Source organism: Plasmodium vivax, chromosome 3 (assembly GCF_000002415.2).
Source record: "Plasmodium vivax chromosome 3, whole genome shotgun sequence".
In the NCBI taxonomy this organism is placed as follows: Eukaryota; Apicomplexa; class Aconoidasida; order Haemosporida; family Plasmodiidae; genus Plasmodium; species Plasmodium vivax.
Window position 1 is genome coordinate 332,261 of NC_009908.2, and position 15,309 is coordinate 347,569.

The 15,309-nt window shown below is 48.0% G+C and overlaps 4 protein-coding genes and 2 non-coding genes across 6 annotated transcripts, besides 8 other annotated features; 2 read left to right on the forward strand and 4 right to left on the reverse strand.

Moving 5' to 3' along the window:
• Positions 1 to 125: 125 nt before the first annotated feature.
• Positions 126 to 2,275, reverse strand: PVX_000750 (actin-like protein, putative; the record flags this gene model as incomplete). Its single annotated transcript, XM_024731202.1, has 7 exons — positions 126 to 856; positions 1,007 to 1,178; positions 1,315 to 1,418; positions 1,586 to 1,655; positions 1,827 to 1,857; positions 1,950 to 2,015; positions 2,205 to 2,275. 7 exons carry the CDS (start codon positions 2,273 to 2,275, stop codon positions 126 to 128), a joined length of 1,245 nt encoding a protein of 414 aa, XP_024586948.1.
• A 565-nt stretch (positions 2,276 to 2,840) lies between these two features.
• On the reverse strand, positions 2,841 to 6,114 carry PVX_000745 (hypothetical protein, conserved; the record flags this gene model as incomplete). The annotated part of the gene is made up of 2 exons (XM_024731203.1): positions 2,841 to 5,912; positions 5,966 to 6,114. The coding sequence occupies 2 exons, from the start codon at positions 6,112 to 6,114 to the stop codon at positions 3,860 to 3,862; spliced, it is 2,202 nt and encodes a 733-aa protein (XP_024586947.1). The 3' UTR covers positions 2,841 to 3,859.
• Positions 2,984 to 3,008: a microsatellite.
• Positions 3,616 to 3,678: a microsatellite.
• Positions 3,722 to 3,867: a microsatellite.
• A 1,026-nt stretch (positions 6,115 to 7,140) lies between the features above and the next one.
• Positions 7,141 to 7,171: a microsatellite.
• A 361-nt stretch (positions 7,172 to 7,532) lies between these two features.
• Positions 7,533 to 7,566: a microsatellite.
• Positions 7,567 to 8,577: 1,011 nt separating this feature from the next.
• On the forward strand, positions 8,578 to 9,407 carry PVX_000740 (hypothetical protein). The gene has a single exon (XM_024731204.1). It carries the CDS (start codon positions 9,066 to 9,068, stop codon positions 9,384 to 9,386), a length of 321 nt encoding a protein of 106 aa, XP_024586946.1. The 5' UTR covers positions 8,578 to 9,065; the 3' UTR covers positions 9,387 to 9,407.
• Positions 8,591 to 8,672, forward strand: PVX_000738. The gene has a single exon. It is a non-coding gene; the product is annotated as a tRNA-Ser (tRNA).
• Positions 9,148 to 9,200: a microsatellite.
• A 482-nt stretch (positions 9,408 to 9,889) lies between the features above and the next one.
• On the reverse strand, positions 9,890 to 9,962 carry PVX_000737. Its single transcript has one exon. It is a non-coding gene; the product is annotated as a tRNA-Ile (tRNA).
• A 74-nt stretch (positions 9,963 to 10,036) lies between these two features.
• Positions 10,037 to 10,059: a microsatellite.
• Positions 10,060 to 10,969: 910 nt separating this feature from the next.
• Positions 10,970 to 14,035, reverse strand: PVX_000735 (protein phosphatase 2C, putative; the record flags this gene model as incomplete). The annotated part of the gene is made up of 2 exons (XM_024731205.1): positions 10,970 to 11,009; positions 11,214 to 14,035. The coding sequence occupies 2 exons, from the start codon at positions 14,033 to 14,035 to the stop codon at positions 10,970 to 10,972; spliced, it is 2,862 nt and encodes a 953-aa protein (XP_024586945.1).
• A 1,152-nt stretch (positions 14,036 to 15,187) lies between these two features.
• Positions 15,188 to 15,220: a microsatellite.
• Between the last annotated feature and the right edge of the window lie 89 nt (positions 15,221 to 15,309).

A 15,309-nucleotide genomic window follows, 5' to 3' on the forward strand; every position in this document is an offset into this window, starting at 1 on the left:
ACTTTTTACCTGAACAGGCTAGCCATATGGGGGATAAAAAAAAAATGTCACCATAACAACGCCAAAAAAAGCAGTGACACCATTTTAACAAAATGCGTGTATGGCGTCTCCCACTTCGAAAACCTCTACAAAACGTTAGCCCACATCAAAAGCCGTTGTACCACCTTCGCGTTAGCCGTCGCGAGGTAATCCTCCCGTGTAACCCATTTATTTTTATTATGGCAAATGGCTTTGGCGTACTTTCTGCAGCCTAGGTAAGCGGCTATGTTAGACATGCTCTCATTTTTTACGTGCACTTTTGTACTTTCACTGTAATTTTTAAGGCGCAAAATATTGACCAGCTCATTATGTAACCGTTCGTGCATGTTCACACAATCTGATACCCCGCCAACGAGGACAATGTTGTTCATCAGTTCTTTTCGTAAATCCATTGGGCAGGAACATACACACTCGAAAATTAGCTGACTTAACGGCACTACGTTTTGCTTGTAGTAATATCCAGGTAAGTGCGCTAAAAACTCAGGCTGAAAATAAATTTCGTGGCTTAACATTTCAGCCTTGGGGTCTATGTAAATATTACTGTATGGAATTTTATGAGGCTTCAACAAGCCATTACATTCGCTGTTCATTTTTATGCTCCGGTCAATGTCTAGACTTATGTAACTGTTTAGCTCTTTATAATTTTGCACAAGGGTGTAGTCAACGTGGCTATCCTTCAATTTGACAAAATTGGAAATGTATTTAGTTATTAGGTAGCCTCCTATTTCGCAGTTCTTCGCGCTGTTTAGGAAAACCCCGTGATTTTCCGCGACGGGGGATACTCTGCTTGCGCTTTCGCCTAAGTCGACAACGAGGGCTTCACATATGGGGGAGGTGAAACGAAGGAGGATTCCACTTGAGCAGGTGACAATCAGATGTGCGAATGTCAAAGGAAGCAGGTGCCATCAAATCGGAGCACCGCTAACTGCAGAGAAGCCACAACTCAGCTTCCCCCCTTTTTGCGAACCTGTTCTCATCCCGTAGTAGTAGGACGCCGCGAGAGAGTTGTAAATAAAAGATATCGACGCGAATTGGTGCGTCTTGAATGCCCAATTGAGCATGTTACTTATGAAGAGCTTTTCCACTTTTTCGGGAATGGCGACGAGTAAGTTGTAGTCGCCTGTTCTTATGTGCAGTCTCTGTTTTGTGGGACGCAATGGGGGGGGGAACCCACAGAGGGAACACATACATGTGCATGTGTGCATGTAGGTTGGTATATATGTGGGGATGCGCATGTGTATGTGCTCCAGTGGGGAGTTCCCCCTCTTCCGTTACCTTCACCAGGTAGTTATACACTTGGAACAAATCTGCGAAGTCGTTCGCGCTCAGCGGATGTCGAGGGTCAGAAAACGTCATCTTCACAGTTAGCAGTTCGTCGCCTGAAGAAGGGGTGTGGAAGAGGGGCTACAAATGGTTAGGTCTGTATATACGCGCATGTCTATTCGTTGTTGGAGAGGGGTCAATCTTTTTCGCCTTTTTCTGTCTATTCTTCTTTTTCTCCCTTTTCCCCCCATCTCCACGTAGTAGCTATTTCATTGGGGGGCACCTTCCTCTCCTTCCAGCTTGGCCGCTTCGTATTTAGCTCGGGTGTACTCTTCGACTGCCTCGAGTCCGAACTGTGTGGTGGAGCGGGCCCATTGCGCGCATGCGTGAAGATGTACACTTGTGATAGCGCGAATGTGCATGCTCATACATCCGTTCGCGTGGAGCCAAATGACGATGTCGCGCCTCCATCTTGGGGGGCTTCCCGACGTGGTCAACTATCGGATGACTCTCTCTCTCCCTACTTTCACCTCCCTCGAATTGGAGAAAACTTTCCTGCAAAAGGGAAGAAAAAAAATAAAAAATAAAATAAAAACATACACATGTGTGTATCCCTGCTCACACACAGGGCGCTGGCCAAATCATACTCTACGTATAGACAGGGGATTTGCAGAGCTGGCATTTCCTCCGTGGCGACTCCCATTTTGACGGTCCTACGGAAGCAAATAGGTGCGAGTAAGTGGACACAATTTTACGGGACGAAGGGGTCTGCCACGTTTTAAGTACTGGGGCCACTCAAATGGGGTAAATATTATGGGTCAGTTCTTTTCTTGCCTGCCTTTTTCTCCTCTTACAGATCTGCCGCAGCCTACTGGTCGATTTGTTTTCCCCTCTGTGCTTACCAAGACCCCGGGTCCAAAATCACGACGGGAATGCTTTCCTCCGTTGCCCCCTCATCCTCTCCACCGTCCATTTTTATTTCTGTTAGGAAAAGCGAAAAGAAAAAAAAACATTTTGAAGACGCCACAAGGGAAGCACACAATGTATGAGTAATGTAAAGGAGACCCGCCATTAATTTTGCAGACAAGTCATTTTAGCCGTGGGGACAAAAAATTAGATTGCTCTCCCTCCGGCTGTTCCAGACGGTCCTCATTACGTTCATACTTACATACGAATGGAAGAAGCGAACAATTGCAACGTCGCGTTGAGGTGGCTTAACCGGTGGAGCGGCAGTGGATGTCACATTTTTGCGCCCCCCTTTGTGTGTTAAAAAATGTTGAAATTTTGCTTCACACCATTATTTGTACCTCATGGATCATTAAAGAGAGGCTAATGTTTTTTTTTTTTCCCTTTGTTTTGAGGCCCACACCAAAGGGCGTCGCTGCCGCTACGAAAGAATATTGCGGTGCATGCAGGGGGCGGCACATCCCAACGGTCGCAAAAAAAAGGGGAACTTCTACCGGTGCAGAGGTGCGGCCACAATGGGGGAATCACAAAAGGGGGACCACTTCCCAAACGGCTAACCACCTTGACGATCGCAAAACTGTTTTAAAAATGAAAAAAAGTTAATTGTTCGTTTAGGTAATCATGAGAAGAAGGGGGTGGGCCTGTTTTGCCTCTTCTTTTTTGCCTCCTCTTTTTGCCTTCATTTTTTGTCTTTTTTTTTTTGTTCTCCCTCTTCTACCCTTTAAAAGTAGCGCGCGGTGATTTAAAAAAAAAAAAAAAAAAAAAAAAAGGCACAGCTACGGAGGCATAACACAAATGTGTATTTCCACGCCCACACATACACGTGATTTAGGAATTGCTACAAAAGTAACTACACATACATGTACAAAAAAAATGGAAAAAAAAAAGCAAAGCAGTCATGACACGTAAACAAAAAGGGGGAAAAACCTGTAGAGACAAAATTGCTTTCACAAAATGAACAGTGTTTATATACATACGTACGAACATACGTGATGCGTGCATCGAATGCGCGCGCACACACATGTACACAAACGAGGCGGTCTGCAAATTAATTGGAAAATACTAAGTGAATAAGTTCTTTACACACACATACGCGCGAGATTTAATTTTTCCAAATGTTGGAGGGGTTACTTGTACGTGCTGTGGGTACACACCTCATGCGATCGATGGGTGTACCTCTCTCCACGTAACTGTAACTTCAAGAAAATTAAAAAATGGTATCTTTTTTCGGGTAAGCGGTGTGCGTGTGTGGGGGGGAAGCTCACCTCTCCCGGTAACAGGCCGAGCCGCGGGGGCATCCCGTCGCGAAGTTCGCACATCCCGTTCGGTTAAAAGGGGCAACATGCGGGGCGTTCCGCTGGGCGTCCAACGGGGGTTTTCGTTCCGTTCATTTTGGTTCAGTTTAGATCAGTTTAGTTTTGATCAGTTTATTTTCGCTTCGATTTTCTTCCATTCCCTTTTCTTCACGCTTCGATCTCTTCACGCTTCGCTCTCCTCACGCTTCGCTCTCCTCACGCTTCGCTCTCCTCACGCTTCGCTCTCCTCACGCTTCGCTCTCCTCACGCTTCGCTCTCTTCACGCTTCGCTCTCTTCACGCTCCGCTCCACGGCGCCCCGCTCCGCTGCGCTAACACAGAGCTGTTGTGCGAGATGTACCTGGTGAAGTACCTCATCACCTTCATGGCGTCCTCATATTTGATGTTGCCATGCTCGGTGTCCATCAGAAGGGCGTGCACCGTTTGGAGGGTGACGAGGGAAGTGAGGGAGGCCACTAAAACGCGCAGGTAGTCAAGGATGTTCAGCATGAGGGCAATAAAGTCCGCGTACTTCTTACTGGCGTACTTATCCGCTAGCTGTAACCTAAATTTAGAATCTGTGAAAAGAGAAATGATGGACAATTCGGGGTCGGATTTGATATTCTTCTTAAAATAGAAGCAGCGCATAGTGCACCCCAAATTGTCTGCATGCGTTTTTAGTTCTCTATATATATGGCTGAGGCTTTCTTGCGATTCTTTGTTAACAGGGTACTTCAAATGGATGTTCAGGTGGTCCAGCAGTTGATCAATCGTCGCTAGGTAGTAGTCCAAAAAGAGAGAGTAGCAATACAACACAGGTTCGCAAAATAAATTTTCCCGAGCAGCATATTCCAAAAGGTGTTTAAAATAGGAATTTAAGTCCTTCACATATTCCACTATATCGTTTTGCATGTTGGCCATATACTCTTTAATTTTTTTCATTTCCAAAGTGACTTTGCTGTGGAAGCTTCCCTTCTGGTGGAGGTTATTAATAAGCTTCTTGCCAATGTAGTTAAAGTTAAAGCAGGAGGATAAGTCCATACAGGTGCACATCGCGTCGAAAAATTTATAAGTTGTAAAATAAATATCATTCATATCGCTTGGAGTGGCCTTGGTGACTGTGTCCACCAGTTCGTCCCTCCTCAGACGGTATTCCATCGGCAACGACTCAAAGCTTAAATGCAGAGCATCCTCCTTCTGCAAAATTTCGTAAAGAAATAATAGCAGCGTGTAAACCACACGGTTAAAAGCGTAGTAATATTTTTCCACTCCTTTTTGCTCAATTGGCTTCATTTTTTTTTCCATTTCGTAAAAATCCTCATACATTTGGGTGAAATTATTTTCATATATGCGTTTTATATTTTGGTGCAAATCTCTGTAGCACAGGTAGTAATTTTGGGGCAGTTGTTTGGCCATTTTTTCCACGTAGGAGCTGTTGCTGTAGAAGAGGATGGCTAGACCAAACAGGTGCGTCAGCATTTTGTCGTGATAGGTCTTGTTCCCCGTGCCCCAGCTGCTGTAGCGGCTGTCGCGGCTGCTTCCCAGGCTGAGCACACTGCTATCGCGGCTGTTACCAAGGCTTATCACACTGCTATCGCGGCTGTTACCAAGGCTTATCACACTGCTATCGCGGCTGTTACCAAGGCTTATCACACTACTGTCGACGCTGGAGAGGCTTCCTCCGACGCTCACGCCGCTGCTGTCCACGCTGCTAACGCTGCTGAGGTTGCTGACGCTGTCGAGGCTGCTGATGCTGCCAACGCTGCTAACACTGTTGGGGCTGCCCAGGCCGCTGAAGCTGCTGATGCTGCCAACGCTGCCAACGCCGCTAACACCGCCAACGCTGCCAACACCGCCAACGCTGCCCCCGTTCGGCATGGCGAGGTGCGATTTCTGCGGCCCCCTCTTTCTCCGGGCATGCTTCTCCTCCGGTTCAAACACGCCATTTCGCAAGCCACCTTCCTCCTTCGAAACAGTCAGTGGGTTTTGAGAATTCTCTTTATTTTTTACACAGCACTCATCCAGCAAGGAGGACTTTGCCTTGGGATAAACTTTAGGCTTCTCTTTGCATTTTTTTTCGCACCCCCCATCCAACTTGTTCTTGGCTGCCTTCACGTCCGCCTTGGATCTGTTAATGCCTTTACCTATCAAGGCGTAGTAAAAGTTTAGGAAATCTTGGCGGAATTTATTTTTGTTCAGGACTGCTTCATCCGTCGATGGCGTTGCTACATTTTCCTTTGGCTTCTTTTTGCACGCGTGGTTTTCTCCTCCCTTGAGAATTTGCTTCCTGCACTCGCGGGCGTCGGGCGGCCCTCCCCCGTAGCTGCTCAGCCTTCCGCTGGGTAGGCGGCTTTCTTGGCGGTTTTGTTGGCGGTTTACTTGGCGGTTTACTTGGCGGTTTACTTGGCGGTTTTCTTGGTCTCCTTCTTGGTCTCCTTCTTGGTCTCCTTCTTGGTCTCCTTCCTGGTCTCCTTCTTGGTCTCCTTCCTGGTCTCTTTCTTGCTCTCTTTCTTGCTCTCCTTGCTCCCTTTGTTGCTCTCTTTCCTGGCCATCCTTCGGGGGGGTCCCGGCGGAGGGCCCCTCCCCCCCGTCTTCGTCGTTTTGATCCAACTCGCTAAGGCACCCTTCTGGTATCCCCGTCAAGCCCCCACTGGGATGTCTCCTCCTACCGCCGTCATTGTACTTGCTGGAGATGCACTCCGTGAGCACCCGGGGGTGGCTGCTAAAAAGGGGGGGGGAAAAAATACATTAACGGGATGAACCGCTGTGCAAAAAATATGCACATGCGGGAAACGACGCGCTAACCGCGATTCGATGGTGCCACTCGCGTGTGCCCTCACCTGTGCCGGTCGCCCTCGTGCGGAGCCGTCGGACTGAAATCCTCATACACGTCGCCACCGTACGTTGCGCGCAAATAAAGCGGAGCTACCAACCAGACCACCTTATTAAGCATCCTTGCGAAAGTGAAGTGAGCACGGTGGGGCTTACATCAAAGGGGGGGGGGTCGGAGACTCTCACCTTACTACACATGTCGTTACGCACAACGGGAAGGGAAAGGCATACCAAAGTGGGAGGCACACACGGAATGCTTAAAAAGTGGGGAAAAAAAAGGAAAAAAAAAACTGTACACGTGTCTTCAAAAAGTGATAGCCCGGATCAAATTACAACTCTGAAGCTGCGACGTTTATGTGCCTCATTAGCCTATGCGCTCGCATTCGCGTATTGTTCATTTTTTTTTTTTTCTGTCCTTTGTTTTTCCTGGGCTGGAGTGGACCATTAGCCGTTTCGCTCGCTTTCGCGTTCGCCTTTTCCTTCGCTGCAACGCGTTTGTGTCACCTGGGGGGAAGTCTCTCGCGCAGGTGGAGTCCCCCCGAAATGAACAGACACGTGCGCATGTGCCTGCACCAGTGGCGGAGACGAGCTGGTCACCCCTTAGCCACGGCAGAGAAAAACGCCCAACTGGTTTATTCTCCCCAAGAAAAGGTTAAAAAAAAAAGGGGCAATACGACACGCAGTATGCTCCAGCTCGCCGTTGTCCGCTGCAATGTCTGGCCGTGTGCCGCGCTGGGTGCTGGTCTGTACAGACAAATGTCCCGACGAATGCCCCAAAAAATACAAAAAAAAAAAAAAAAAAAAAAGTGACAAAATGGATCTTATTCAAAAATCAAACGTAGTGGAGCTGCGGACTAGCGAGCGATGGACCATGTCAAAGAAGGCAGTGGTCGATCCCCGACGATGCAATTGCTGCTGTGGAGTCATTCGCTGTTTCCGCGGCAGCTGAATGAGTCCGGCGGGGGAATTTATAAACATGTATGTAAAGAGGCATATAAAAGAATACGTACATACATACATGCATATGCGTACGCCTCTCCCAGGTTAGCAGAAATATTTTCGCTAAAGCGACATGGGGGAAAGAGGAAAAAAAAAAAATCGGCAAAGGGGAATTCTCGCTTAAAGTGGGAGAAATGTATTTTCGATTCGGCAAAAAAAAAAAGAAAGTATATACATATATGTATATATATATATATATATACTTGTATACTTCCATACATACGTACGCACGTAGGTAGGTACTCTAAATGCTCGCTTAAAGTAGGCCTCCTGAGCTCCGCCTAGGAACACAAATTAGCACCCGCAGTTATTTTACTACATTGCTAAGCGGGTCATTTAAAGGACTTGTGCGAACGGTCCTCCCAAATGCACCTTAAAGATGGCCACCCATTTGCTCATATGAAGCGATGCTTTTTTTTTGGGCGTCCTTTTAGGAGAAGAAAAAAAAAAAAGGGGGACCCGCGTTGAGTTAAACTGGGACTCCCCCGCCACTCGCGTGTACGACGATGGCATATTGCACCGTATTACATTGTAATTATGCCATATATTATTGTGCCTTCCTTTGGACGCCGCTGGCGTGGAGCGACTTAACCCATTCAGTGGTCCCTGGTGGGTGCCGACCGTAGAAGCAATGCTGCCCCGCAGTACCGCGTGTTATGCTCGCAAGGCACTGGCGTAAAATAGGAAACACATCTGTCGGTGGTTCGGAAAAAAAAGTCGCAGCGGGTGCCTCTAACTGGAATGTTCCGTTGCACCCGCTGCTCATCGTAGGAACTACAAGAGGGGAGCAAACCATTTGTAAAACATTTGCGGGAAGGGCACTCCCCACTCCCACAATATGCCTACGTTCACAAAATGGGGAATAAAAAGTGGCACGCAGGACGGTTCCGTCAGCATATAAGAGTTTATGCATGTGGATGACCCGCTTGGATATCTTAAAATGGGGATGCGGCTGATACCCCCCTGCGCCGATCGCCGTGCGGGAGGAAAAAACAGCTCAGGGGGAATCCCCCATGGTGAAAAATTGCCCCCTCAAATGAGAAAATAGAAGTAAGGCGGCTTTAGAACGATCGAGGTTGCCCCATTTTTTTAAAACTCTCCCTTTTGAAAAGCTCGCAAAAGTGGCCTTCGCAACTGCGGGAGGTTTATTGGGAAGAAGGAGGCATATTATACATATATACAGAGAGGGAGCCACATTAAATGGAGGGGAAGATACTTCCAGTTGAGACAGTGTGTCCGAGTGGTTAAGGAGTCAGACTAGAAATCTGATAGGCTCTGCCTGCGCAGGTTCGAATCCTGCCGCTGTCGAATTTTTTGACTGTGCAAAAAAAGAGAGATATATAGAGGCGTCGTTTATTATGAAGGCAAGTCAAAAAAGGCATATTTCTATTAAGAAAAAAAAAAAATATATATATATTTATAATTTTTTTTTTTTTTATTGCCGCGCACTACCATTACTGTATAACTCTCCGCGCTGTTCTGTTTCTTCTATGAAGGAAAGAAGCCGCGGGTGGCAGCGGTACCATCGGGCAAGCACAGAAGGGGAGGCAGCCCGAGCAAATGCACAGGGGGGTATTTTCATAAATGTGCCCAAAATGAGTGAGTATAATATGCTCATCTGCGCTTCTTAATTTTTCCTTTTCTTTCCTCTTTTCTTCAAAAATGTCAAGCGATGCCAACAAGTTTGCGGCGCGCCTTCCCTTTTGCGGGGGGAAAGGGCCCTCCCCACCCCCGGCGAACCAAAATTAAAGAAGCGAATAAAAAAAAAAGGGGAAAAATAAAAATGTACATAAATATGTGTATATATATATATATATATGCATATATGTATGTATACGAGTTAACGTGCGTAAGGACGAAGTTGTGCTTGCCCAAAGTACGGGCCAACCTAATCACCGCACAGCCAACTTGGCAGAAGGATCGCCTCTCCCCCATCTCAAATTTGCAATCCCATTTACACAGTGGAGAAACAAACCCGGGGATGAAATTTTAACCTTCCATCTTCATCTTGTTCTTCGCGCTTCTTCGCGCTTTTGCCTTTGGCCTCTCCCAAGGGTTATTTATGTAAAGCTCGGAATTTTCTTGACAGTCGGTAGGTCAGCAAGGCTCCAACAAAAGTGACCACATCAACAGGAGGTTATTTCCCCCCGGGTGTGCTACCGTATCTGTTCCTCCGATTGCGCGAAGTGATCATTTGAGAAGGCCAAAAGGAGAGGAGAACAAAAGAATGTAAAAAGTGCTGAATTTTATAAATCCAAAAAGTATAAAAACAGAAAAGTCATTACGCATACATAATAATATTTATTTCCTTTCTTTCCTCACCCGTTTTGCTTCTCTCTCTATGGAGATTTCTTCTCACAGGAAATATAAGTTTTTTTTATTATTTATTTATGTTACTCTCTTATGAAGGGGAATACAACAAAATGCGCCCTCTAAATTGAATGCACCAATGGGCTATTGTTATTGTGCAAATTTAACACATTTTTTCTCCTCCTCTTCCTCCTTCCAAAACGCTTCTTAACTGATGATCCATGTGGGTTTCGAACCCACGACCTTCGGTACATAAGACCGACGCTCTAACCACTGAGCTAATGGATCTTAATGCATATATCTTTCTTCATACGCCACATAAGATGAGGTGAGCGCTAACAAGGGAAAAAAATTAACCCCGTAAAAGAAAAAAAAAAAAAAAAAAGCCCCTTTAACCGTAGCCACTTGCACTAAAGCAAATGAGCGACCCCGCGTTGACATTTTAACTCTCTGTTCCGCCTCCAGTAGTGACCTTCCCAATTGCACTTTAGAACCTCCTCCTTTTTTTGTTCTTCTTAAATGGGGCGTGCCGGTCAGCCATAGATCGTTGAAGCGTTGCTTTGGGGGAAGTAGCTCGCCCTTGTGCGTGCCTCCCCGGGGGACCACCTCTTGTTTCCCCCTCGAGTTACTCTCACGTGGGGCGATTTCCCCTGCGAGCTGCCTTCCCCCTTCCTCCCGCTAAATGAGCCTTTTCACCAAAAATGTAAAATTGCCCCAATCCATCCGCTGCATCCCACGCGAGGAGCTCACGTAACAACTGACGCGGCGAGGGGCCGGTGCGATCGTTTGTACACGGTACAGTCAGTTAACAGTGGGGTGTTGCGTTGATACGCACTTGCACAGCTGCTCAGTTGCACAGCTGCTCAGTTGCACAGCGGATCAGTTGCTCAGCTGCCAACTGCCAACTGCTCAGTGGCACAGGGCGCAGGAGCAGAAGTCATCATAAATGGTCGCTCCCCGCGTGGCACCTATCTGCGGGTGGCTCCAAAGGGGGGAAACAACATGGGCGCGCGAAAACAGTGTCATCCAGGAAAAGGAAACAAAAAAAAGGAAAGAAAGGAAAAAGAAAAGAAAAAAAAAAGAAAAAAAAAAATAGGCGCATGCTCTGCTGAGAGGTGTACCAAGCATACGCAGGTGGGTCTACTTCACACGAGGGTTATTCGTTCGACCCACTGCCACGGCGGTGCGGCTCCTGGCTCGTGGCTCCTATTTGGGGGTCATCTCCTACGGTTGGCCACTACCTCTTCGCCTGCAGCGCTGCACCCATCAGGGGCCTATCAAATTCTTCAGGGAGGAGAACCTTATTCTGCAGGGGGAAGGGGGGAAAGCCAAATGAGATGACAGTCCACACACGCAAGATGGCTGATGCATGCGCTCACATAGGAACTCACACTAGAACACACGCAACGGCATACACGCAACGGCATACACGCAACGGCACACACTCAGCCATGCTCTCTCAACGGCTCCCCTCTCGATCGCCGCTCCGCCGCTACACCAGCCGACGTACCTCCTGCGGACGCGGCCCGCCTGGCCGGCGTACAAGCTGGCGCCCTCCGCGGACTGCGCGCTCTTCTTCATCTCGGGGTTCTGAAAAATCACGACGACGACGGAGAGGTTGTCGAGGGCCTTCCTCTTGTAGGCCAGCTGGCACAGGGCCTCCGCCGCCACAGTAGGGTCAGAGCTCTCCACCAGGGACGCCCTCACGGTGTTCACCGCCTCCTGAGATGTCATCACATCAAAAATACCGTCGCAACAGATTATTAAAAACTCATCATCATCCGTTAGCTTTATTTGAAAGAGGTCCGGTTCGCAAACAAGACCTTTTAATTTTTCCCTAGTCTTCTTATCAAAAGAGCCAAAGCCTCTACACACTCCTAAGCAGCCACCCAAGTACCCTTCCTCATCTAGCATCCCTCCAGAAGTTATAATCCTCTCCTCTTCCTTTTTATTTCCACTGGCCCTGTGATCTACCGTCACAACAACTGCCCTTCCGTTTTTACTTAAGACACACCTGCTATCCCCTATGTTGGCTATATACATCATGTGGGTGAAGATGACGCTGACGCAGGCGGTGCTGCCGCTGGAAAAATTCGAGTGGTTTTCCTCTTCATTATTTATTGCCTTCCTGCATAGGTGCTCGTCCATTTTGTGAAAGGCGTATTTCAGCGAGTTACACATTCCGTTTCCATTTATGTAGTACGTGTGCACATGCAGGTGCAGCAGCTTCTGGATGATGTTGACCGCCTTCTCTCCGTTGTGCCCGTCGTAGATGGCGCAGTACATGTAGGGCGGGGGGGTCGACCCGGCAACGGAGGTCCCGGCCGCGGAGGTCCCAGACGCCGCTACCCCCCCTTCGGACTCGACAGAGGGACACCCGAACGACCTGTCCACCCCCCGCGTCTTCTGCAGCATGTCGTAGTACTCCCTCTCGAGGGACTCGCTCGGCAGATTCCCCCCCTCCTCGACCACCTCCTTATACTCCCTCTGCACAAACTCATTCACATCCCTAATGGTGATTACTCTGTCTTCATTGTACGTTCTGTTTCCTTTGGAGCTGAAGAAGCCCAGCTTAAACTCGTTCCTTTTTTCAGCTTCGCTACCTTTACCTTCCTGTGAGTTGCAGTCGGCCAGTATATTGTGGCTGCTCCTGCTCTCCGTCGTGGTGTACGTGTCCCTGCGGTACTCCTCCCTCTCGACGATGTGCACCTGGTCACTGCTCTGGATTGTCTCATTGTGGTTAACGCGCGTTATCTGCTCGTGCTTCGTGAATCGTGTGAAGTCGCAGCGATTGGTCTGTCCAGTGCGGTTGGCCTCTTCGCAGCGACTGGTCTGTCCAATGCGGGTACCCCCTCCGTCACCCCCTCCACCGCTGCTATCCCCTCCGTTGCGGCTTCCCTCCAGCACTATCTCACTCCGCTCCACGGCCGCATGCACGCTCCTCGAGTAGCCGTTCCCCACGCTGCAGGTGCTGGCGAAGGGCCTCTCCTCCGGCGCGCCCAACTCGTTGGCGTCCCCCTGTGCGGAGTCGCCCTCGTCGCACGGATTCTTCCTCCCCCGCAGGGCATCCAAGTACATCGTTTCGCTCTCGCTCCTCCTGTAGAGGTACTCATAGTTTATCACCCTCTTTGTGGGCCCCCCTTCCGACGAGATGTACGTCTTCTCTTCCAATTCGTTTATCCTTTTCACATTTTTGTAGTACGCCACTTTGTGAATGGCTGCTTGGTCGGCATCATTTGTGTGCTCCATCTCCCTACTGTGTAGGTCAACACCGCTTCCGAGATGCGAAAAGGGGTAAGCTCCCTCACGCTCCTTTCCTGCCCTCCCGTTCATCGCTGCCCCCCCATCGGTAGAAGAATCCTCCCTGTTGCTACTTCCGCCCTTCCAGTTACTCTCCTCATCCTTCTTATAATAATACCCCGGAGGGAGTAACCCCTCCTTTTCACTGCTACCGATGAACCTGTTTCTCACACTGCTACCACTATCGCAGCTGAGGTTGCTCCTCAGCGTGGACATATCATTGTCTTGAATGACGTTTACATTTCGCGCAAGTAGCAAGTGCGCATCTACCTCCTCGCCGACGCTACTCAAATTGATTTTTGGCTCCTCCTCAAGGGGGTCATTTCTAACGCTGTAAAGTGGGAACTGCTCATCTTGGCTGGAAAAGTCCTCCCCTAAGGAGAAACCCGTCTGCTTCTTCCCGGCCTTTCTCTCCAAGTGGTAGCAACCATCATGCATGGTGGCGGTGACCATACGTCTTTCCGCATCATCCTCTTCATCATTACTTTCACTGCTGTTGCTCGGCCTAACCATTTCTGCGTTTATTTTACGGAGACTCTCTTCCTCCCTGTATATCCTCTTCAAGTCCTCCACCTTAACCAGGCAGTCCATAATATCGCCTGTGTTCGGTCCATTTCTGGAAAGCAGCGAGGGTGTCCACTCACTTTGGCACTGATTCGCACTCTCCTTTTCGTAGTTACAAATGAAGAGCTCTATGTAGTTGTACCTACCCCTTTTGTATTCCTCCGAAAAATTGTCACTGAAAAGCATCGAAACGCCCAGATGCAGAATCTCATACTCCTCATTAAACACAATTGGAATGATATCGAATTCCCATTTCTTGTTTCTAACGTTAGCATAGTAGTCCAGCACCGAAAGGAATCGGAACCTTTTCCTCTTCTTATATTTGAACTCCTTCCAAAGGTCTACATTCTTCTCATTATTTATGTAACATTTTTGATGATACCTGTTTAGCTCTTCCACTAAATCGTGTATCCTTCCGTATACATAAATGGAGTAGTCTTTCACTGCTTTATCGTAGGACTTATTCATATGCAACTTGGGTCAAGTGGTGAAAAGGGGGAGATAATGCAAAAGGAAAGAAAAAAAAGGAAAGGGGCATTCGAAGAGGGTACTCCTTTATATGGCTCCCAAACGGGTTTTCCTACACGGATGTCTGTGTGGAAACCTGTGTGCACCCCTTCGAGTAGAAGCTCATTCGGCTCTCTCTCGAGTTGCTTCGCCCGCTTCCGCTTCGCTCTGCTGTGTCCTTCCTATACAGTTTTGCGCTCTTTGCATTTTTTACATTCCTTGCGCATCGGTTTCAAATTGAAGGGCTTGCCACATCACGCTTTGGGTGAAAGAGGCGCGAATTGGGGAGAAGTAATGGCGAAGTAGTGGCGACGTGATGGCGAAGTGATGGCGAAGTGATGGCGAAGTAGTGGCGAAGTAGTGGCGAATTGATGGCGAATTAATCGGTATGGAAGTCGGGACGGAAGCAAGAGCCTTGCGAATTAAAGAACCGGCGACCTCACAAATTTGTGAATACCTTACTTGATATGCAAAATATGAGAAGGGCGGCTGTCACTGTGTTGCTGCCTTGTGTGTGTTGCGCGCGGGCAGCCAACTGTGCACTCGACATGTATCGCTTATTCGCGGAATGGCAGTCCGTCGCATGGAAGTAGGCACACGTGCGCGAGTCGCTATGTGCGCATATGCAATGGGGAAATGTGCACGTACATGAATATGTGTGCTTAAAATTGCACAGGGGTGTATGGTCCTCTCGCTCGATCAGCTATGCGTACCACGTCGCCCAGCGCAATGTGCTGCTACGTAAGGACCACCACAGAAAAGGCTTCGCTGCTTGGGTTAACTTCTGTGCGCACGTTTGTTTAAAAAAAGGGGGGGGAAGGAAGAAGCTTCCTATTTTACATGTTGTGCAAACGGAAGTGGCGTTCAAATGGGTGGAGGCGAAAGCATGCATGAGTGAGTAGCACGTGAAGGGGTACAATGTTTACCAGGCAATCAAAAGGGGCCAAATCAATCTGGGAAACTTAAAAAAATATTTTATTTTGCACAAGTTTTTCTATACTTGCTCAAAAAAACGCAATTGTGAAGTTTTTGCTTTAAAATGAGTGGGGGAAATGTAGCTGCTAAGAGGTCTCTCTTTTATTTATTTTTTTTTTAAACGTTTAAGCAATATGTTGTTATATGGGGGGGAAATGTTTCCATTATTTTTTTTTTTTTTTTTTTTTTTTTTTTTTTTTACAATTTGGCTACTTGCCTGTCCTTGCAAGCTTTTTTTTTGCGCAGAAAAAAAAATATTC

Bases quoted from the DNA above. Each gene is read 5' to 3' on its own strand.
- PVX_000740 (XM_024731204.1), top strand. From the start codon at position 9,066: ATGCCAACAAGTTTGCGGCGCGCCTTCCCTTTTGCGGGGGGAAAGGGC.